The sequence below is a fragment of the Budorcas taxicolor genome, chromosome 7 (genome assembly GCF_023091745.1).
Source record: "Budorcas taxicolor isolate Tak-1 chromosome 7, Takin1.1, whole genome shotgun sequence".
In the NCBI taxonomy this organism is placed as follows: Eukaryota; Metazoa; Chordata; class Mammalia; order Artiodactyla; family Bovidae; genus Budorcas; species Budorcas taxicolor.
This window is the reverse complement of record NC_068916.1, coordinates 20,644,625-20,666,945: the sequence shown is the minus strand read 5'-3', so window position 1 is coordinate 20,666,945 and position 22,321 is coordinate 20,644,625. Positions and strand designations below refer to the sequence as shown.

Below are 22,321 nucleotides of genomic sequence, written 5' to 3'. Positions count from 1 at the left end.
ACCCAGACGGCTGGCCTTTCCTCCCTGGCCCGCCCTTCCCCGAGGCGCCCACCTCATCTCTGAGCTCTTCTGCCGTCAACCTGTCAGGCCGGGCCAGGCAGGTCTGGGGATGGGCGGGGAGCCCTGAGCCAGCATCTTTTCTCCTCCTCCACCCCGGAGCTGGCGCACAGGCCTAGAGAAGCTGGGCCAGCCAGTAACCTAGGCCGGGAAGCCAGGGGGTCCCTGGGGGGGCGACCCCCACGACGAGGGAGGCCCTTCCTGCCCGCTGCCTGGAGCCCTCCCCAGAGTGGCCGGGCTGGGGTTCCTCCCTGGGCGAGGGCGGGGGCGATGCCGCCTCGTGGCCGCTGAGGCCCTGCCATGGCTCGCTCGCTCACCTGGCGCTGCTGCCCCTGGTGTCTGACCGAGGACGAGAAGTCGGCAGCCCGGATCGACCAGGAAATCAACAAGATCCTCCTGGAGCAGAAGAAGCGTGACCGAGGGGAGCTGAAACTGCTGCTTCTGGGTGAGTCGGAGGCCACCCAGGGCGGGGCAGCCTGGGAGCCCACTTTCAGGATGAATTGACTGAGGCTCAATTCCTCCTCCCAGGGAGTGAGCTGTGGGCCCGTTCCCTTGGCCCAGCCGCCTCCTGGGAATCTGCAGGGGTGGAGGTGGCTCAGTTGGGTGGCCCAATTCTGGCCTGGCTGGCCCAGCTCACCCTACGGGCTCCCGAGTCATGATAAGGGAATGAGCTGCCCAGTGCTGGGACCTCCAGCCTAGCCCTGCGACCGTGGAGAGTCCAGGACCCTTCCGTCCCTCTGAGGGCTTGACCTGGGTTTGTTCTGGTGGTTTATCAGAACAAGTCCCATGGGGAAAGCGTGGCCAAGCACCTTTGATGGATTGATTAATTGATGGATCGGTTCACTCATTCAAGATGTACTGCATAATTCCTGGAGGTAGGGTACAATAGCAGGGGAGATGGAGCGTTGTGTGTCCCTGACTTTAGGGACCTCAGCTTCTGGTGACAGAGCCAGACCATAAGCCTGTAAACTAACAAGTAGATAAAATAATTTCCGGCAGCAAGAAGAGGAGGTAAACAAAACCGTGTGGGAGCTGGGGTGATTCGGGTGTGACGGATTGGAAGGCTCTGAAGTTGTGACCTCTGAGACCTCACGTCTCATGGTCCACATGTGTCCACTCCGGAGAAGGCAATGGCACCCCACTCCAGTACTCTTGCTTGGAAAATCCCATGGACGGAGGAGCCTGGTAGGCTGCAGTCCATGGGGTCGCACAGAGTCAGACACAACTGAAGTGACTTAGCAGCAGCAGCAGCGTCCACTCCCCCAGCCACTTTGCCCTGTGTGTAGCCCCTCAGGCCTAACCCCAGGGACCCCAACCTCGGAGGGTCTCCTGGGAATGCCTGAGCCCTGGATGAGGGCTGGGGAAGGCCCTGAGGTCCCCAAATCCCACCTGCCTGCCCTGGGACAAAGGGCAGGGCTTGGTCATCTGGATAGCTGCCCTGTCTCTTCTCTTGCTCAGTGGGAAGGGGCAGCCCTCAGGGGTGGAAAGAGAGGAGAAAGTGGGGCACAGCACCCCAGTGAAGCCGTCTGAGCCTGGAAGAGGTTTTTATTTTGTTTTGGTTTTTTGACCTCGCCATATGTGGCGTGTGGGCTCTTAGTTCTCTGGCCAGGGATCGAACCCATGGTCCCTGCTGTGAGTCTTCCTTTGGAAGTCGCAGGAAAGTTTTAATTAAGACTTTAATAACTAACTCTATTCACTTTCTAAAATAACTAGGCTTTTATATATGATACGGTATTTACTCTTTTTTTTTACTTTCTTCTCTTCATTTTTATTTTTATTCTTTTAAGGTATTTACTATTTTTTAATAAATAGAGCTACGTAGGCTATTCTTTTCTGAGCTCTGGTTATTGGCAGCTTTCAAAGAATTTGTCTGTTTCCTTGAAGTTTTCAAGTACAGAGGCGTACAATTGTTTCTAACATTCCCTTGTCATCCTTTCATGTCTGTAGGATTTGTAGTGATGTCTCTTTTTTCTTTCTTTGTCTTCTCTTCCTTTTGGGGAAGCTAGGAGCTCAGTTGGGCTAGGGGTTTGTCAGTGTTAGCAATCCTTCCTTGAACATCTCAGGTTTCTCTAACCATACCTCAGGACCTCTGCACTTGCCGTTCTCCCTGCCGAGGGTTCTCAGTATCCCCACAAGCCTTTGCCTGGCCGGCGAGTCTCAGCTCAAGTGCTGCCTCCTCAGAGACATCTTCCCTGATTTCCCTGGCTTCAAGGTCAGACCCGTCCTTCTTCCTCTGCCCAGTTTTCCTTCATAGCACTCACTTCATGACACACTGTCTGGTATTTTCCTGTTTCCTTGTTCAGTGTCTGTCTCTCCAGTCACACAGCAAACAACACAGAGGTAGAGACCATGTCCATCGTATCCACTCCTGCGTCCTCAGCATTTTTCAGGAGTACAGCGGCCTGGTCATGAAGGCATGCTTTATAAATGAGCGAATGAATGAATGAATCCAGTTTCTGGAGTGATTTCCCCCCGAGTTATACTGTATCTTCCTAGAGCTGGTAGAGTCCTTTGCTCCACTGACTCCTGGACAGCCAGCCCCAAATCAGGAAGCCGCTTCTGCTCGTGGTGGGTGGGGGGAGGGGAGAAGGGAGGTTGTTCACATGTCCAAGCACTGATGTGGCCCTGTGCACAGCCTGCTGGACTGTGGTTTCAACCACCCCCATCCAAGCCCCAAGGGCTGCCTCCACACCCGCCCTCCTTAAAAACAGGAATTGAATTTAAAAGTTTTTTTTTTTTCCTGGGAGGTGGTTGATCCTTTTGAGGAAGAAGCCCAAGGGACCAGGGGTCTGTCCCTGGCAGGTAGTAGTCACCATGTTGAGAAGGGGGAAGAGTCTGAAGCAAACAATTAAAGGAGCCATCTCTGGGACTTCCCTGGTGGTCCAGTGGTTAACACTCCAAGCTTCCACGGCAGGGGGTGCAGGTTTGATCCCTTTTTGTGGAACTAAGATCTTGCATGCCATGCAGTGTGCCCCCCTCCAATAATAATAATAATAATAAAGAAGCCAGCTCTGTCTGTCCTATGTGAGGTGGGAACCATTTCTATCCCCAGATGGGGAAACCAAGGCCCAGAGAGGTGAAGCAACTTGCCCAAAGTCAGAGAGCCAGGACTGGAGCCTAGAATTCCGGTTCCACACTGTTGACTGCCCTGCGAATGTGCCCCCACAGAACCCCAGTAACAGATGGGGAAACTGAGGCCCAGGGAGGTGTCAGGATTGGGTCTGGGGTCTGCAGCTGGTTTGGAGGCAGAGCTGGGCATGGAAGCTGGTCTGTGTGGTCTCCAGCTGCCCGGGCCTGACCCCCTTGGCCCCAGGAGCCCCATCTTCCAGGAGTGGACGGTGGCGTGGGGGCTGTGGTTCCCCATGGAAGGAGCCGCCTGGTGTCTTGTGATGCCTGGGACTTGGCGCAACTCCTGGCCTCTGCATTTCCACTTCCTCTCCCGTGCCCAGGAGGAAGCGGCCACTTCCCGTCTGGGCTGCAAGGCTGTGCCAGGTGGAGACAGCTCTCCTACATCTTTCAGCGTCATTTGGGGAGCTTCCTGAACCATACCATGAGAGGCTCCTGAATCCTCAGTGGTTCTAGCAGTCACGGCTGGAAAGGTGAAGTGTTTCAGACTTCAGGTTGGGACTCACACGTGTGTCATGAAACCCAAGTTGTGGGTGGCTACCAGGCTTTTTTTTTTTTTTCTTTAATGAAACAGTGCATCCCAACAAAATTAACTGTTGCTTGATGAGATCTCTGTTTGTGCTCCCAGAGGAGCAGCTCACAGGAAGGTCAAAGAATGCAGTCCCCTGCCATAGGTCTCACTGCCATTTTGGCAGCACCCAGAGGAGCCAATGAGCTTCCAAGTGTGTGGAGAAAAGTCCTATTAACTGATATTTTGATGATGCCTGACTCAGCCTACTGGCCACATCCTATTTTGTTGGTGAAGGATCCACAGGGGTTTGTTTTTACTCCTCTGCTTCTCCATTAGCTGTGTGACCTTGGGAAAGTCACTGCACCTCTCTGAGCCCCCACATCTTCACTGTGAATGGGAACACAGCGGGAATGTTTGTGAAGATCCACCAAGGTCAGTCAGAGAGGACTTGGGCTCAGGGTCTGGCAGATACTAAGACTTAAATCATTGTCACTGGGAAGACACGGATGATGACAATGATTCAAGCAGCACGTGGGGAACTTCCCAGAATGATCATGAAAGAGCCCAAGAACTCTGGACTCAAAACTGGGTTTTAGTCCTAATCTGGCCACTCACCAACTGCAGGACCCAACCAATCTGGGACTCAGTTTTTCCACCTGAAAAGTGGAGCCAAGGGCCATTCCTCTTGTGGACTTGGGGGAGCTGGTGCATGGGCCTCCCACCACACTGGGAGAGGGAGGTCAGGGGGGCAGAACTCACAGCCATCTCTACCATCTCCAAATCGCAGAAGCATCAGAGACCAGCCTATCTCAGACTTTCCAGGAAGAATAGTGGTTAGGACTCCTCGCTTCCATTGCAGGAGATGTAGGGTCAATCCCTGGTTGGAGAACTAAGATCCCACGTGCCATGTGATATGCCAAATAAATAAATAAATAGAGCTGTTAAGAAGCAGAGACCAGTCCATCTCCCTAGGTTTCCCAGTGGGAGGTGAGGTTGTGGGTTTATCTCACTGACTGTGATAGTCAGATGTCCCATTGCAGGAATATTTAGTGAGTTTGATGTATCTCTGTCCTGAAACCCAAGGAATTTCAGAATCTAAGCCAGGTGGCTCCATACGGATGGTGTCTGTTATTAATTTGTTAATAGTACACATTTTATTTATTTAATTGTTGGCCATGCTGCATGGCATGCAGGATCTTAGTTCTTCATCCAGGGATCAAACCCATGCCGCCTGCATTGGAAGCATGGAATCTTAACCACTGGACCACCAGGAAAGTCCTGGAAACTTTTTATTTTGGAATCACTTTCAATGGACAAAAACATGGCAAAGACTGCACAAAGAATTCCCAACTTCTGAACAGCTTCCTCTATGATGACTTCTTACATAAGTGCCATGGGCTGTCATAGCTGAGATATTAACGTGGGAACTGTGCCGTTAAGTTTCTGTGAACTCATATCCAAAGTTTAGATTTCACTGGTTTTTCCACAAATACCCTTTTCTCATTTCAGCCTCCAACACAGTATCTCACCTGGTATTTGAGGGGTTTTCCCCCCCACTTTTTTTTTTTTTTTTAATTTTGGGCCCAGGGAGCTCAGGTCTCCACCTGCGAGAAGCCATCATCATGCCTCAACAGCAGAACTCACCCCCCCAACTTTCTTAACTTTACATTTTGAAATGCTTTCAGAGTTCTAGAAAAGTTATACTGGATTCTTCTGAAAATGTTAATATTTTATCTCATGCCCTTTATTCCCTCTCCATATGCATACACATATACACTATATATATCTGTGCGTATATATTTGTAATTTATATAATGTATGTCTATAGCTTACTTGCTATATATTTATTTTAAAAAATGTAGTTGCATTTAAAAATATTTATTTATTTGGTTGCTGTGGGTCTTAGTTTCAGCATACAGAATCTTCAGTTGCAGCATCAGATCATTTAGTTTTGGCATGTGGGATCTAGTTCCCTGACCAGGGATTGAACCCAGGACCCCTGCATTGTGAGTGCAGAGTCTTAGCCACTGGACCACCAGAGAAGTCCCACTTTGCTATACATTTATATATTTAGTGGCAATGGCAACCCACTCCAGTACTGTTGCCTGGAAAATCCCATGGATGGAGGAACCTGGGTGGCTGCAGTCCATGGGGTCGCACAGAGTCGGACACGACTGAAGCGACTTAGCACCCGCAGTATATATTTTTAAAATTTTATTTATTTTTAATTGGAGGATAATTACTTTTCACCTTTTTATCCCCCAAATACTTCTGTGGGTTTGGGTCCCACTAGAAAGGAAAGACCCCCAGGACGATGATGAGCGGCTGATGCACGTGCTGCAGTCTTGTCTCTGTCACGTCCCACCAGCGTTTCCAGTTTCCCCACGAACGTCTTTTCAGGTAACAGAAAAGTGATTATTTTTCTTGGATCTCAAGTGCAGTAGTGCCGCCAGCCTACCGCTCACTGCCCTCAAATGTGCTGGGAGTAGGGAGGGCCTGGAGCCCCGCCATGAGTGATACGAGAGCGCACGCTCTCTTCTGCCACTTCCCGCACTCCCTGCCTCCTCCCCACTATGTTCCCATTGCTCCGGGTTCCTCTTTCTGGCTCCAGCCAGGGTGCCCCTTCCCTTTCTGCGGCTGGTCTCAGTTCCTCCTGCATGAGTGCCCCCGCCCTTGGAGGGACCCCACGCCAGGCTCCCCCAGGGGCTGGCAGGGTAATGGAGGTGTGGGAAGAGGCCTCCTGGCCATGGACCTCTCACCTGGCTGTCAAGCCCATTTCACAGATGAGAAAACAGAGGCTCCAAGAGGGAGATATCGGGGCTCAGACAGCAGCAAGCCAGGCCTTTCTCTTTGAGCTCCTGGTCCTGGGCTCTGGAAGGTTCTAGTGTTAATATCACAGACTCACTCCTGGCTTTTGGGCCATGCAACCCTGCACTCAGAAGGGCCCTGAAGGTTCATCCTGCACTTGGCCCTGGAAATTCTGTAGGTGAGCCTGCAAGGAGCCTCATCCCACTCTGTTCCACTGTGAGGTTGTGTGGGTTCTGTCTCACTCCACTTGGCCACCTGGGTCAGCCTGAACCATCTGGCTAGTGGGAAGTCCTCCCTGCAGTAACCAGAGGGCACCTGTGAGCACCTGAGTCAGGTCCTGCCCCTCCTCTGCCCACAGCCTTCTAGGCTTCCATCTCCCCGAGGGTAAAAGCCCAAGTTCTCCTGTAGCCCACAAGCCTCTGCATGACCAGCCCCATCCCCTCCCTGCCCTTCCCTCCTCCCTCCCCCTTGCTCACTCTGCTCCAGTCACACGGGTCTCCCATCTGTTTGTCAAACACATCAGGTACAGTCCTGCCCCAGGGTCTTTGCACATGCTGTGTCCGCTGCCTGGTGCTCCCTTTCCCCACACCTTGACACGGGAGCAACCTTCTCAGCCTTCAGATCTCAACCCCAGTGTCACCTCCACTGAGAAGTGTTCCATGCACTTAGCAGTAGTCACTTAATCACTCTACTTGTCCTATTGTATTTCCTTCATAAAACTTCCTCTACCTGAAATAATTAGAGCAAATAATGATAACAGTAATTATAACTACGGTAAAGACTACTACTGCTAATGGTAGTGAACACGAATGTAACTCTTACTATATCAAAGCACATTCTAAGCCAGGGGTCCACAGACTTTTTCTGTAAAGGGCCAGATATAAAATCATTTTGAGCTTCTCAGGTGGCTCAGTGGTAAAGAATCTTCCTGCCATGTGGGAGACTTGGGGTCAATCCCTGGGTCGGGAGGATCCTCTAGAGAAGGAAATGGCAACGGACTCCAGTGTTCTTGCCAGAAGAGAATCCCATGGACAAAGGAGCCTGGAGAGCCACCGTCCATGGGGTCTCTAAAGAGACAAGACTTAGCGACTGAACAGCGCTCACAGTAAATCTTCTCAGCTTTGCAAGCTGGAGGGTCTCTGGCTGCTCAACTGTGCTGCTATCCCCAGAAACCAGCTCTAGATAATTTATATACAACCAGGTGTGGCCGTGTGCCAATTAAAACTTTATTTGCTGTGCTGTGCTTAGTCATGTCCAACTCTTTGAGACCCCATGGACCGTAACGTGCCAGGCTTCTCTGTCCATGGGGATTCTCCAAGCAAGAATACTGGAGTGGGTTGCCATGCCCTTCTCCGGGGGAATCTTCCTGACCCAGGGATCAAACCCAGGCCTCCCGCATTGCAGGAGGATTCTTTACCATCTGAGCCACCAGGAAAGCTCATGAATACTGGAATGGGTAGCCTATCCCTTCTCCAGGGGATCTTCCCTACCCAGAAGTCAAACCGGGGTCTCTTGCATTTCAGGTGAATTCTTTACCAGCTGAGCTACCAGGGAAGCCCAGAACTTTATTTACTGACTCTGAAACCTGAATTTCATGTAATTTTCAGGTGTCATCAAACAGCGTCTAGGTTTCTCTCAGCCATGTAAAAAACGCAAAAACTAACCATTTAAAAACTGTAAAAATTGTAATCGTGAAAATAATTAGAAACGTAAAAACCATGCACACTGTAAAAATTTGCTGGCATGCAAAAACAGGTGGCTGTCAGGAATTCCTTGGAGGTCCAGCGGTTAGGACTCCACACTTTGACTGCCGAGGGCCTGGTTCAATCCTTGGTTGGGGAACTGAGATCCCACAAGCCATGAGGCTCAGCCAAAAACAAAATGCAAACAAAACAAAAAACAGGGACTTCCCCAGGGGAGTCTAGTGGGTAAGACATCAAGCTCCCAATGTGGGGGACCTGGGTTTGATTCCTGGTCGGGGAACTAGATCCGTCATGCTGCCAAGAAGACCCAGTGTAGCCAAATAAGTAGTAATGATGAAACAGAAAATCAAATCAAACAAACAAAAATGAAACAAAAACAGGCACTGACAAGCTTTGTCTGAGGGCCAGTGGTTTGTCGACCCTCCAGGACTACGTTTTCATGAACCAGTTTAACCCTCACGCCCTCCAGCAAACCATGTTTTACAGGTGGAGACATAAAGGCTCAGAGCAGTGAAGGTGCTCGCCCAGGGTCACAGAGCCAGGATTGGAGCCCCATTGCCCGGGGGTGGCGGGTGCCAGGTGGCGGGAGCCCCCCGAGGGCTGAGCTGACCACAGTGGCCATCTCTCCAGGTCCTGGCGAGAGTGGAAAGAGCACGTTTATCAAGCAGATGCGTATCATCCATGGGGCGGGCTACTCGGAGGAGGACCGCAAGAACTTCCGGCCGCTAGTCTACCAGAACATCTTCATATCCATGAGGACCATGATCGAAGCTATGGAACGACTACAGATCCCCTTCAGCTGGCCCGAGAGCAAGGTGAGCCCCGTGGGGAGTGGGCTCCCTTAGGGCTTCCAGGTGGGACCGCATTCCCTCAGATTGCCTCAGTTCTTAAGAACCGCCCCCTCCAAGGTTTCTTGGGATCCTGGTGTGCAGGTAAGGCAGCTTAGCACCAGCTGGTGGCTCAGTAGGTAAAGAATCCGCCTGCAATGCGGGAGACCTGGGTTCGATCCCTTGGTCATGAAGATTCCCTCAGAGAAGGGCATGGCAACCCATTCCAGTATTCTTGCCTGGGAAATCCCACAGACAGAGGAGCCTGGTGAGTTACAGTCCATGGGATCGCAAAGAGCTGGACAGGGCTGAGAGACTGAACAGTTTCACTTTCAGCACCAGCATGTGCCCCCACCTCGAGGGTTCCCCCGTGGACCCCCAAGGCTCAGTCATCTCTCCCCTGGACCTTATGATGCCTGGTAGGAGTCCTGAGTGGGCATGTGTTTTGTTCTAGAAGTATTATTATGGCGGACTGGTTCCTGAACCCTGCCCCACCCTGCCGAGGGAACAGTGCTATGCAGACCATGTGTCACCTCACCCTTCTTTTCTTATTTCTTTATTTTATTTTTGGCTGCACCAGACCACATGCGGGATCCTAGTTCCCTGACCAGGGATCAAACTTGCACCTCCTCCACTGGAAGCAGGGAGTCTTAACCACTGGAACACCAGGGAGTCTCCACCCTTCTTTTTAAATATTTTATTGTATGAAGAACATTCCACATGAAATCTACTCTCTTAGCAAATTTTAAGTGCACAATACAGTATCAGTAACTGCAGATACAATGTCATAAAAAAGAATTCTAGAAGGTGTTCCCCTTGACTAAGGGAAACTTTAGTCATATCAACCCCCAACCCGTCCCCTCAGCTCATTCTATTCCCTGTATCCTTGCACTTGCTGCTTCCAGATTCTTTGTGTAAGTAGAATCATGCAGGATCTGTCCTATGACTGGCTTATCTCACTTAAAATTATGTACTCAAGGTTTATCTGCCTTGTCCCCTGTTGCAGAATTTATTTCTTTTTAAAGGCTGCATAGTGGTCCCTATATCTATATCCTTATTCATTCATCCACTGATGGACATTTAGGTTCTTTCCACATCTTGGCTACTGTAAATAACGCTGGGATAAACCTGAAAGTTCAGATATCTTTTCGAGATCCTGATTTCATTCTCAGGAGTGGAACTGCTGGATCATATGGTAGCTATATGTTTAAAAAACAAATTATTTGCTTATTTATTTTTTTGGCCGTTGCACACAGCCTGTGAGATCTTAGTTCCCTGACCAGAAATTGAGTCTGGACCCTCGGCAGTAAAAGTGTGGAATACTAACCACTGGGCTGCCAGGGAATTCCTGGTGGCTCTATTTTTAATTTGGGGGGAACTTCCAAACTGTTCTCCGCAGTGGCTGTACCAGTTTACATTCTCCCCAGCAGTGTATACGGGTTCTGACCCCTAAGACCTCAGGGCTGGTTCACTATGAGTCTTCTCTCCTTAGCCTGCAGACGGCTGTCCTCTCTGTATCCTCACACGGCCATCCTTCCGTTGCGTTTGTGCTCCAATCTCTTCTTATAGGGCACTCTGGACTAGGGCCACCTTCATGACCTCATGGTAGCTTAATTACTTCTATAAAAAGATAATTCAAACATAAACAAGAGAGCCTGCTTCCGGTGCAAAGCAAAGCGGACAGATGGAGCAGAGGTTCCTGCCCCACGCAGGGTCCCCCGAACTGGTGCTCCTTGCGCGCGCGCCCCTGCTGCCCCCGCGGCCTGCAGACACGCGCGCCAAGGGGGCGGAGACGGCAGGAGGGCAGCCCCGCCCCCCGCCCGCCCTGTCCTGCTGCTCTGACCCACCCCGTCCGTCCCTTCCCAGCACCACGCCAGCGTGATCATGAGCCAGGACCCCTACAAGGTGACCAAATTCGAGAAGCGGCACGCCGTGGCCATGAAGTGGCTGTGGGAGGACAGCGGCATCCGCGCCTGCTATGAGCGCCGGCGAGAGTTCCACCTGCTTGACTCGGCTGTGTAGTGAGTCTGGGGTCCGCGGGCCGGGTAAGGGACCGGGGTCTGGGGCGGGAGGCCGTGCCTGGACACAGTCCAAAGAGACCCATTCCCAGGGATCCAGGCAGGCAGAGGGGCCCCAAGGCTGGTCAGCTTCCACTGCGGGAGTGCTGTGGGTGGTCTTGACTCCCAGATGAGGGTGTTTCTGGGGTGACATTGCTCACAGGTGACTCAGTTCCTGGGGTGCACTGTTACCAGGGTTTCCCAGCTCCTGGGATGACAGAGCTCCTGGGGTGATGCTGTTTCTGGGGTGTCATAGCTCTTGGGGTGATGTTTCTGGGGTGACACAGCTCCTAGGATGACACCGTTTCTGGAGTGATGGCACCTCGAAGGTGACTATTCTAGGATGACATTGCCCTGGGGTGACACCGTTTCTGGCATGAGACCCTTCCTGGGGTGATGGTGTCCTGGGCTCAATGCTGGCTTCTAGTTCTCAAGGGTATCACTGTTCCTGTGGCAGTGACTCACCTGGGGTGACACCTCCCCAGAGAGACACACTGCCCTGAGGATGAAGCTGCTTCTCCCTGAGGCTCCCGTGGCCTCAGGCTGTGCTCCTCAGCCACGTGAGACCCACAGAAATGCTGGCCCCTCTCTGGGGGCTCTCCTCCCCCAGCAGGGTTCTCATGGGGCCCTGGGTCAGGGGAAATCTGAGAAGCAAAGGGAGGTTGCAAGGCCAGCGCTCAGGGCTTCTGTCTCCACAGCTACTTGTCGAATCTGGACCGTATCACGGAAGAGGGCTACATCCCTACCGCACAGGACGTGCTCCGCAGCCGCATGCCCACCACCGGGATCAACGAGTACTGCTTCTCCGTGCAGAAAACCAACCTGAGGTGAGCACAGAGCCTGGAAGCTCTTGTAGGAGGGGCAAAGGAGCTGCAGCGCTGACGGCTGAGTAGGAGTTGTCTGTCCCAGCCCACAAAGGGCCTGTCAGGCTGGAGGAGGCAAAGCTGGGTATAGACATCTCCATCCCCCCATGGAGTCACAACTGGGACCTGGAAGGGCCCACCCATAGCCCCCAGAGTTCTGGGAGGGGAAGCCTTTCTAGAGAAGGAGGCATTGGTCTTAGGGCATTGAAGAATGATTAGGAGTTCACTAGAGCTATGGGCTGATGGGAAGGAGGAGGCAGACTGTGGGGTCAGGGCTAGATCAGAGGGATTGATTTGGGGCTGGGAAAGCTCAGACGGTGATCTCTCTAGTGATCAATGAGGGGTTCAGGCTGGGCGTCAGGAGACCCAGGAGGAGACGGGAGTCATGATTCAGGCAGACAGGGTTGGGAAGGGTCTGGGCAGTGGCCATGAGGATGGAAATGATGGAATTGTGCAAGAAATGTTTCTGATGTAGAATGGGTGAGTGTGGGAATTAGAGCAGGCAGTCAAAAATGACTCGCTGTGAGTTTCCCATCAAGATGATGGTGTAGATGGTAAAAACCACTGTGGTGGTGGAAGAGAGGGAGGTGTTAGAAAAGCCGATGGAGTTATTTGGGGGCAGGTTGGGTCTGAGGAGTCTGGGACATCTCGGAGATGGCTGGGTGCAAACAGGCCTGAGCTGGAAGACAGAGAGGTGTGGGGGTCCAGTGTAGCCAAGAATGGTCCATGTAGAGCCATGGCCAGTGTCAAAGACCGAGGAAAGGTCAGAGAGACAAGCAACTTCTGGGATCGGCCCTTAGAGAATCTTCAGTGGCAAGATGGTGGCAGAGAGCTGTGCAGGTGTGCCTGAAAACCTCGTGTTCAACCCACTAATGTTGATCTCTTGTTTCCTTGAATGGCCCTACCTCTTGGCTCCATGCTTTTGAAACAAGAAGGTTCATAATTTACTGTTTGCATTTGGGTCTCCTCCACTAGATGGAGAGCCCCTTGAAGTTACAGCTTGAGACTGATTCTGCTGCTTCTCTGACTGATATATTTATTATGTGATATTGAGTGAGTGTGTGTGATCAGTCGCTTCAGCTGTGTCCAGCTCTTTGCGACTCCCTGAACTGCAGCCCGCCAGGCTCCTCTGTCCATGGGATTTTTCTGGCAAGAATACAGGCGTGTGTTGCCATGCCCTCCTCTAGGTGATCTTTCCAATCCAGGGATTCAATCCACGTCTCCTTCGCCTCCTGCATTGCAGGTGTATTCTTGACTATTGAGCCATCGGGGAAGCATTGCTTCTCTCGTGATAATCAACTGAATGTCAGAGTGGAAGTTTGTAAATACGAGTGTATGGCTGAGAAGATAGAAGACTGGACGGACGGATGGGTGGGTAGATAGATGGGTGGATAGATGGATGGAAGGCTGGATGGATGAAGGGATGAGTGAAGGGATGAGTGGTTGTTGGGTGGATAAATGGATAGATGGATAGGTAGGTGGATAGATGGATCAGTGCGTGGTTGTATGAATGGATAGATGGATAGATAGATGGATGAATGCATGAATGGTTGGGTGAATATGTGGACAGATGGGTGACTAGATGGGTGGGTGGAAAGGTGGATAAATGAGTGGGTGGGTGGATGGATGCACAGGTGGATGGTGAGTTGGTGAAAGTTTAGGAGCAGAAGTAGTGGTTGGGGAAGTTCAGAGGAAAGACTGGGTAGAGGAGGGGAATTTTCAGAAGGGGAAACTTGAGTCCATTCTCAAGGGAAAGGTGAGGGCAAAGAGGACAGGGAGACTCTGAGCTGGGAGGCTGGAGAGTAAGCGAACCCCACAGCTGTCTCAACCTCTGGAGCCCCACTCTAAGCCACTGCCTCCCCCATATGACTCTGGACACAGGGTCTGAGGGAATCTTGGGATCACCAGAAAGGCCGGTTTGGGGACTCAGGAGCCTCAGGCACCAGCCTGGATTTTCCTCCTGTACATCAGGGCAAGTCTTTTCTTGCTCTGAGTCTTCTGGCATTTCCTGCCTGCTGCCTGAGTAATGGTCGCATCCCTGGGTAAATGACGCAGGGTTTGTTATCAGCGACCCATATTTCTTAGAACAGACAACAGGAAGGCGGGAGGGCTCAGGTTTTTGTTGTGGTGTCTCTGGGGGTGGAGGCGAACACTCGTCCTGGGACGCAAACAAAGGGGATGGCTCTTGCCCATCTGTGTGGCTGCTGGACGCTCCCGTGGTCACCCAGAGCACAGCCAATGGAAAACTGAGTTCTGGAGACATTTTGCTACTTCCCCTGGGTCATCAATCAAAACAGGGCAAGCTGAGTGAGTATGTGTCCAATCAGCCGTCCTCTACTGTGGGGTAGAAGGCAGCCCAGTGCAACAGAAGTTCAGGATAGTCCCCTCTCCTCTCTGTACTTAGTTTTCTCATCTGTAAAATGGGTATAATAGTGATGCCTACCCCATGGGGTGAAAGGCAGTCACACACAGGTGGCTAGCATCTATTCTTGCTGCTATTAATGTTGATTGTGGCATGTCCCAGCCATGACTGGGGTCTGGGGTGCCGTGTCTCAGGGCCCCTGATTGGGCCTGAGCTCTGACAGGAGATGGTTTCCCCACAGGATCGTGGATGTCGGGGGCCAAAAGTCAGAACGGAAGAAGTGGATCCACTGCTTTGAGAACGTGATTGCCCTCATCTACCTGGCCTCACTGAGTGAATATGACCAGTGTTTGGAGGAAAACAACCAAGAGGTGAGGTGCCACTGGGGATGTGGGGGTGCCGTCTCCCCTGCCCTTCTTACTCCTTGGCCCTCCACTGAGCAGGAAAGCCTACTGCCACTCTTGAGGGAGTCTTTGTGTGTCTGGCGTGGCTTTGAGCTTCACCGTCCACTCTTTTGTGGCCAGACCATTGAACCCCAACACACAGATCCACAAGTATTTGTGAGACAAGGACCCTGGGGACACACACACACACACACACACACAGTTGGATACTCAAGCTTCAAGGCACACCACCCTATTCCCACACCCTGAAGCACAGTGTGTGCTATCCTGGGAGTAGGGGTCATGCTGTGGGAATGGGGCTGTGTCCTGTTTTTATTCAGGATTCTTCTCCTTTTCATGAATTCTCCTCCTAATTCAGCTTCTCTAGTGGCTCAGCAGCAAAGAATCCACCTGCAATGCAAGAGACGCAGGAGATGCAGGTTGAATTCCTGGGTGAGGAAGATCCCCTGGAGGAGGAAATGGCAACCCACTCCAGTATCCTTGCCTGGGAGATCCCATGGACAGAGGAGCCTGGCGGGCTACAGTCCATCGGGTCACAAAGAGTCAGACACGACCAAAGCACGGTGGAGGTTGGGCACACTATTATCTCTGACATGTGCACTTTTCAGGGTTAAAGTTTCACATAGACAGTTTCAGGATCCAAGGGTCAGGTGTTATAATTTGTACTTTCGGGCTGAGTCAGATAGAATCAAACTGAGTCAGATAGAATCAATTTGAGGTCATTCTGACAAAGATCTTGCTTGAATCGAGCCACACACAACGTCCCACTTTGCTGGGGCTGCAGTGATGAAGTCCCACAAACTGGGAGGTAGGGCTGGTCGTGGGGAGTGGGTGGTGGCGCTGAAACCGCAGAAATTTATTGTCTCATGGTCCTGGAGGCCAGAAATCCGAGGTCAAGGTGTCAGTGGGGCTGTTTTTTTCTGACCCTGTGAAAGAGAATCTGTTCCAGGCTCTCCCAGCCTCTGGTGTGCTGACACTCTTTGGGGTCCCTTGACTGGAGAAGACACCACACCATTTATGCCTCCATCTTCACATGGCCATCTCCCTGTGTCCTATTTTAAAAAATAATTTTAAAACTTTTTTGGCCATGCTGCGTGGCATGTGAGATCTTAGTTCCCCAACCAGGGATGGAACCCTCGCCCCCTGCATTGTAAACACAGAGTCTTAACCACTGGGCCACCAAGGAAGTCCTTTGATTTCCCCTTTCTATAAGGACATTGGAGTCAGAGCCCACCCTACTCCAGTGTGACTGATTCTTAACTAATTACATCTTCAAAGACCCTATTTCCAAATCAGGTCTCATTCTGAATTTCCAGGTGGACATGAATTTGGGGGTGGGGTACACTAGCCCAACCAGTTCAGGCACAAAACAATCTTGGGCACACACAGGCAGCTGGCCCCACTGCCCTGAGTCCCAGCCTGGCAGGAACCGGGGAGCCTCAGGCTGCTGGATGGTGGGCTGCCACCCCATCTCCGCCTGTGGGGAGGGCTCCTGTTCAGGCCAAGCATCCATCTGGATCCATGACCAGCCTGTGCCTCCCAACCCAGAACCGAATGAAGGAGAGTCTGGCCCTGTTTGGGACCATCCTGGAACTGCCCTGGTTCAAAAGCACTTCCGTCATCCTCTTCCTCAACAAAACCGACATCCTGGAGGAGAAGATCGCCACCTCCCACCTGGCTACCTATTTCCCCAGTTTCCGGGGTGAGTGGTTCTAGAACTTTCTATATCCTTCACTTCCCAAAAGCAGCTCCCAAGAGAGACTCTGGTTCAGGCCACACCTCAGCCTGGAGTCACTGGGGTTCCAAGTGCAGTCGGACAGACCTGAGCTCCAGACCCATCTCTGATCTCTGCCAGAGACCTCTGAGTCTCAGCTTCCCCCTCCGTCGAATGGGGAGAAGGTAACAGAAGCCTTAATAGTGGGTGCCGAAAGCAGCAGGAATCTCCCCTTCATAGTTTAGGAGGCCAGAAGTCTGAAGCAGGCCCCTCCTGATTTCCGGCGGTCACTGTAATCCCCAGCATTCCTTCACTTGTAGCTGCGTGTCTGCAGTCTCTGTCTCTGTTGCCACATGACTCTCTGTCTCTGTCTGTCTCGTCTCTTCTTTCTTTCTTTGCTTTTGGCTGTGCTGGGTCTTGTTGCTGCATCTGGGCTTTCTCTAGTTGTGGGGAGTGCGGGATATTCTTCGTTGCGGTGCACAGGCTTCTTGTTGCGGTGGCTTCTCTTGTTGTGGAGCACAGGCCATAGGTGCATGGGCTTCAGTAATTATGGCTTATGGGCCCTAGAGCTCAGGCTTAGATGCCCTGTGGCACATGGAATCTTCCCAGACCAGGGATGGAACCCGTGTCCCTCTGTATTGGCAGGCGGATTCTTATCCACTGTGCCACCAAGGAAGTCCCACTTCTCTTCTTACAAGGACACCAGTCATTGGGTTTAGGACATGACCTAACCTAGTGTGATCTCATTTCAGCTTAACCAATTACACGTGCAAAACCCACTATTTGTACATAAGGTCATATTCTGAGATTCTGAGTGAACACGGATTTGGTGTAATCACCAAATTGTGAGTTTTGTGTATTCATCCTAATACACAATCAACCACAGTAAGTGAAACCCTTAGCATGAGCTTGGTGTGTAAGTCTTGATGATGTCACCACAGGTGTGCGGAGGAGGCAATGGCACCCCACTCCAGTTCTCTTGCCTGGAAAATCCCATGGATGGAGGAGCCTGGTAGGCTGCAGTCCATGGGGTTGCTAAGAGTCGAACACGACTGAGCGACTTCACTTTCACTTTTCACTTTTATGCATTGGAGAAGGAAATGGCAACCCACTCCAGTGTTCTTGCTTGGAGAATCCCAGGGATGGGGGAGCCTGGTGGGCTGCCGTCTATAGGGTCGCACAGAGTCGGACACAACTGAAGCGACTTAGCTGCAGCAGCAGCAGCAGCCACAGGTGTGACCGCTGGTCTGTCAGAGCCTGTGTGGCCAGTCTCACCCAATCTTACCCACAAGACTTGAGGTCTGGGTGACAGATGTCAGCTTGTTCCAGGAAGGTGGCCTGGACACTCCTCTCCCTCTTCCTCGAGCATCCCCTGGGCAGTTCTGGAAGTGGGACCATGGCTTGGAGAGTTTGGAAACAGGGATAAAGTAGATCGTTTTGAGGATGGTTTGTTTTCCTTCATGTCGCAGGGAACCCCCATAACTCATCCTTTTCTCCCAGCCACAGAGGCTGGAGCACCCTTTGCTAACTTCTGACTCATGGTCTTCTCTCCTCTCTACTATATAATATTCATGACAATAATAATAAGCCAATCACAGCTAATACATCTAACACTGATGGAAGCACCCTCGTGTACTGACTTGTTAAAAATGGTCATTAAAAAATCACTGTTCAGTAGCACTCATGCTTCTCACCACTATAGAGATGAGGAAACTGAAACACAGAGAGGTACAGTTATTTGCCAAAAGTCACACAGCAAGTGACTGGCAGAGGCAGGATTCCCACCCAGGTTTCCTGGATCCAAAGCTGGCAGGTGGTAACCACTATGGAACCTGCCTTTCTGACAGAATGATGATAGTATAGACTCCTGAAAGTTTCTCTTATTGAACACGGAGCCCTCGACCTGATTGTATTGAGTCTTCACAACACTTCAGGGAGGCCTAGGACTGTTATGATCCCGTTTTAAACAAATGAGGAAACAGACTCTCAGAGGTTAGGCGGATTAATAGATAAGGTAGCCCAACTTGTAAGTAGTGGAGGCGGGTCTTGGGGGGTTCCAGAAGCCCTTGACTCACTCTCTCTCTTTATATATATATTTCATATATATGTGTGTCCGTGTGTATATGTATTTATGTATACATATGTACGTATATGTGTACACACACACACACACACACATATGTATATGAATGAGAGATGGGTGGGCTGGAAATCCCATGTGTGCCTCACCAGGGCAGCCATCCCTTCCCTTCTCTTTCATCTCCCCAGGATTTCTTTCTCTGGACCTCCAGGCTCCAAGCCCAGCTAAGAGAGACGGTCTTTAACGCGGTTCTGTGCAGTCTCAGAGACCAGCCTCATTGGTCCATTCCAGGCCATGTGACCCAAATAAGCCTACCCCTGAGACTCCTGCCGGCTGGGCCTCAGTCTTGTGAATGGCTAGAGACACAAAAGATGGTGGAGGCTGGCAGGCACCCTGCCGGATGGTTCCTGCAGCCCCGATGTCCAGAGTCTACTTTGGCCCCAGGGGGGAGGGGCTCTCACCTGCCACACGAGCCGCGTGCTCTGACTGCCCACCCCTGTCCCCAGGCCCCAAGCAGGACGCGGAGGCAGCCAAGAAATTCATTCTGGACATGTACACCCGCATGTACGCCGGCTGCGTGGACAGTGCCGACGGGGGAAGAAAGGGCTCGCGCTCCCGCCGCCTCTTCAGCCACTACACGTGCGCCACGGACACACAGAACATCCGCAAGGTTTTCAAGGACGTACGGGACTCGGTCCTGGCCCGCTACCTGGACGAGATCAATCTGCTGTGACCCAGGCCTGCCGCTCCGAACTCGGACCCGCGAGGGGCAAGTGGAACCTGCGGGCAGTGGGCGCGGGGTGGGCCGGCTCTCAGCTAGTCCAGAGGCCCCATGTTGCTCCAGCCCCAGACCCAGGTGGAGGAAGGACCACGAGTGAGCCGGCGTGGAAAGCCGGTCGCTAACCCCTTCCTTCTCCGCTCCTCGTCAGGACAGCCTCTGGATCCCCCTTCCCTCGACTCGGTTTACCTCCTCGGAGAGAAAATACAGTGGCCGTTTAGGAGGCCAAGGTGCAGGAAAGGGGGAAAAGAGTAAGGGATCCAGAACTTGGGTGGGTGGGGCTCTCTCAGGACCCCCACCTATAGGCATGTCCTCTCTTAGGCAGAGACCCTTTGGGGCTGCTGTGCCAGCCCCGGGATAGGGGGAGTGGTCCTTCATGCCGGGGACGCGGGATCTGGCGCCCCCTAGCGGACAGGAGCCGACATCCCAGCCTGAGGTCTGAGGAGCTCAGGGACTTCCGTTTTCTTAGGAGAAAGAGATGCCCTTTCAGAGCCTCTTGGCTCAAAGCGTGTCTTACCTCGGTTTGCAGATGAAGGAAACCGAGGTCCACAGGCATCCGCCTTCATTCCCAGGCTGGAAGCCAGGAGCACTGCATCTTACAACCTTCTGTATTTATTCCCTCACCTTCTGCATGGCCCCTTGCAGGGTGGACATTAAAGAAATGACATTCTGGAGACCTTTGGTTTCTTAGGGGCGTCCTGTTTAACACCCCACCCCCTAGCCCTGGCCCCCGCTGTCCTGTCGCAAGTCTCCTGTCCCAGACAGGGTAGCAACATGGCAAAGGAAGGAAGAAGTTCTACTTGTCCATCCGCTGTGCAGGGCACGGAACACCGAGCTCTGCGGGACTGTGTGCACTTTAAGCCAGGAAGTGAAGTCCAGCCTCTCTCTGTGACCATGGGGTCGTATTAGCGGGCCCTCTGTTGCTGCTCACCCAAAATTCCAGCAGCAGGCACCAGCCATCTCTGGTGGAGACAATGATGACTCTATTCACCATATCCTGGTCTCAGGCCAGTCCTATGTGGCACAAATCCCATTGCCCCCATTTTACAGATGAGGAAATGAGGCACATGAGAAACTGAATAATTTGACTGAGGCTACACACCTGAAGATGGCTGAGCCAAGACTCTATTATTCATTCAACAGTTTTTTGGTTTCTTTTAAAAAATTTTTTCCTGCATTGCGCAGTGTGGGTGATCTTAGGTCCCCAACCAGGGATTGAACCCGTGCTCCCTGCAGTGGATGCCCAGAATCTTAACCAATGGACCACCAAGGAAGTCTGTTGTTTTTAAATTTTTTTAAAATTAACTATTTTCAGAATAGTCTTAGGTTTATAGAAAAATTGTGAATACAGAGTTGCCTTATAAAACCATATCTGATTTCCCATATTATTAATATATTAATATGGTATGGTGGCTCAGACCGTAAAGATTCTACCTGCAATGCCGGAGACATGGGTTCAATCTCCCGGTCAGGAAGATCCCCTGGAGAAGAGAATGGCAAGCCACTCCAGTATTCTTACCTGGAGAATCCCATGGACAGAGGAGCCTGGCGGGCTACAGTCCATGGGGTCACATGAGTGATTAACACACACAAACACTGAAACATTATTAACTGAAGTCTACTCTATATTCCGATTTCCTGTGTTCCCCTAATGCCCTTTTTCTGTCCTGGGACGCCACCCAGGATCCCTCATGACATTTTGTCATCGCATCTCTTTAAGGTCCTCTGTGCTGGGATGGTTTCTCAGACTCTCCTTGTCTTTGATGACCTTGACCATTTTGAAGAGTGCTGGTCAGCTCTGTGGCTTGTCCAGGGCTCCAGTAATGAAGTACCTCAGACAGAGGGACTTAAAACCACAGAAATGAAATCTCTCAGAGTTCTGGAGGCAGCGTCTGAGACTAAAGGGTCAGCAGGGCTGAGCTCCCTCCAGAGGCTCCAGGGGAAGGTCCTTCCTGTCTCTTCCTGCTCCTGGTGGCTCTGTGTGTCCCTTGGCTTGTGGCGGCATCCCTCCAGTCTCTGCCTCTGTCCTCACATGGCCGTTTCCTCTTGTGTGTGTCTGTGTCCAATTTTGCTCTTCTTACAGAGACACCTGGAGGAGGAAGTGGCAACCCACTACAGTATTCTTGCCTGGAGATTTCCATGGACAGAGGAGCCTGGTGGGCTACTGTCCATGGGGTCACAAACAGTCAGACACAACTGAATGACTGACAACAACAGAGACACCAGTCATACTAAGTTAGATGAACCTGACCTCATTCTAACTTGATTGTATCTGCAATGATCCTATTTCCAAAGGTCATATTCCTGGATACCATACCTGGGTTAGGACCTCAGCCATCTCCCAGCAGGTGTTTTGTCAGACGTCCTTTAGTTGTTTTGTCCAATGTTTTTTCTTGTGATTAGACTGAGGTTTAATTTTTTGATCAGGAGAGCAGAGAGGAGAAGAAAATTTTGGCCCATTATAGCAAGAGTGCAGGCATGTGTGCTAAGTCACTTCTGTTGGGTCTGACTCTTTGTGACCGCAGGCTTCTCTGTCCATGAGATTTTCCAGGCAAGAATACTGGAGTGGGCTGCCATGCCCTCCTCCAGGGGATCTTCCTGACCCAGGGATTGAACCCTTATCTCTTACATCTCCTGCATTGGCAGGCAGGTTCTTTACCACTAACGTCACCTGGGAAGCCGCTATAGTGAGAGTACATGCTGTCAACATGACCTTGGTTCCCTGTCTGAGTCAGGCACCCAACTCTCTAGAACCTATTTAAGATGGAGGGACTTCTCAGTGGTTGACTCTACATTCCAATGCATGGGGCCTGGGTTCAATCCCTGGTCAGGGAACTAAATCCCACATGCCACAACTAAGATCTGGTCCAGCCAAATAAGTAAACAAGTAAGTAAATAAATTAAAAAAAAAATAAAACCTTTGTAAGACAGAAACTATCAAACCTCCCAAAGCAGGGAGACTAGCCATTAAGACTCTCATGAGTCTGAAGCACTTTTGCTTTCATGGGCTTCTTCCTTGATAAAACAATAT

The 22,321-nt window shown here is 51.4% G+C and overlaps 1 protein-coding gene and 1 non-coding gene across 2 annotated transcripts; one reads left to right on the top strand and one right to left on the bottom strand.

Annotated features, from left to right (window-relative positions):
- The first annotated feature begins 357 nt into the window (after positions 1–357).
- Positions 358–19,336, top strand: GNA15 (G protein subunit alpha 15). The gene is made up of 7 exons (XM_052643962.1): positions 358–502; positions 8,836–9,020; positions 10,899–11,053; positions 11,788–11,916; positions 14,556–14,685; positions 16,267–16,420; positions 19,019–19,336. Exons 1-7 carry the CDS (start codon positions 358–360, stop codon positions 19,243–19,245), a joined length of 1,125 nt encoding a protein of 374 aa, XP_052499922.1. The 3' UTR covers positions 19,246–19,336.
- Positions 5,664–5,736, bottom strand: TRNAV-CAC (transfer RNA valine (anticodon CAC)). Its single transcript has one exon. It is a non-coding gene; the product is annotated as a tRNA-Val (tRNA).
- Positions 19,337–22,321: the final 2,985 nt, after the last annotated feature.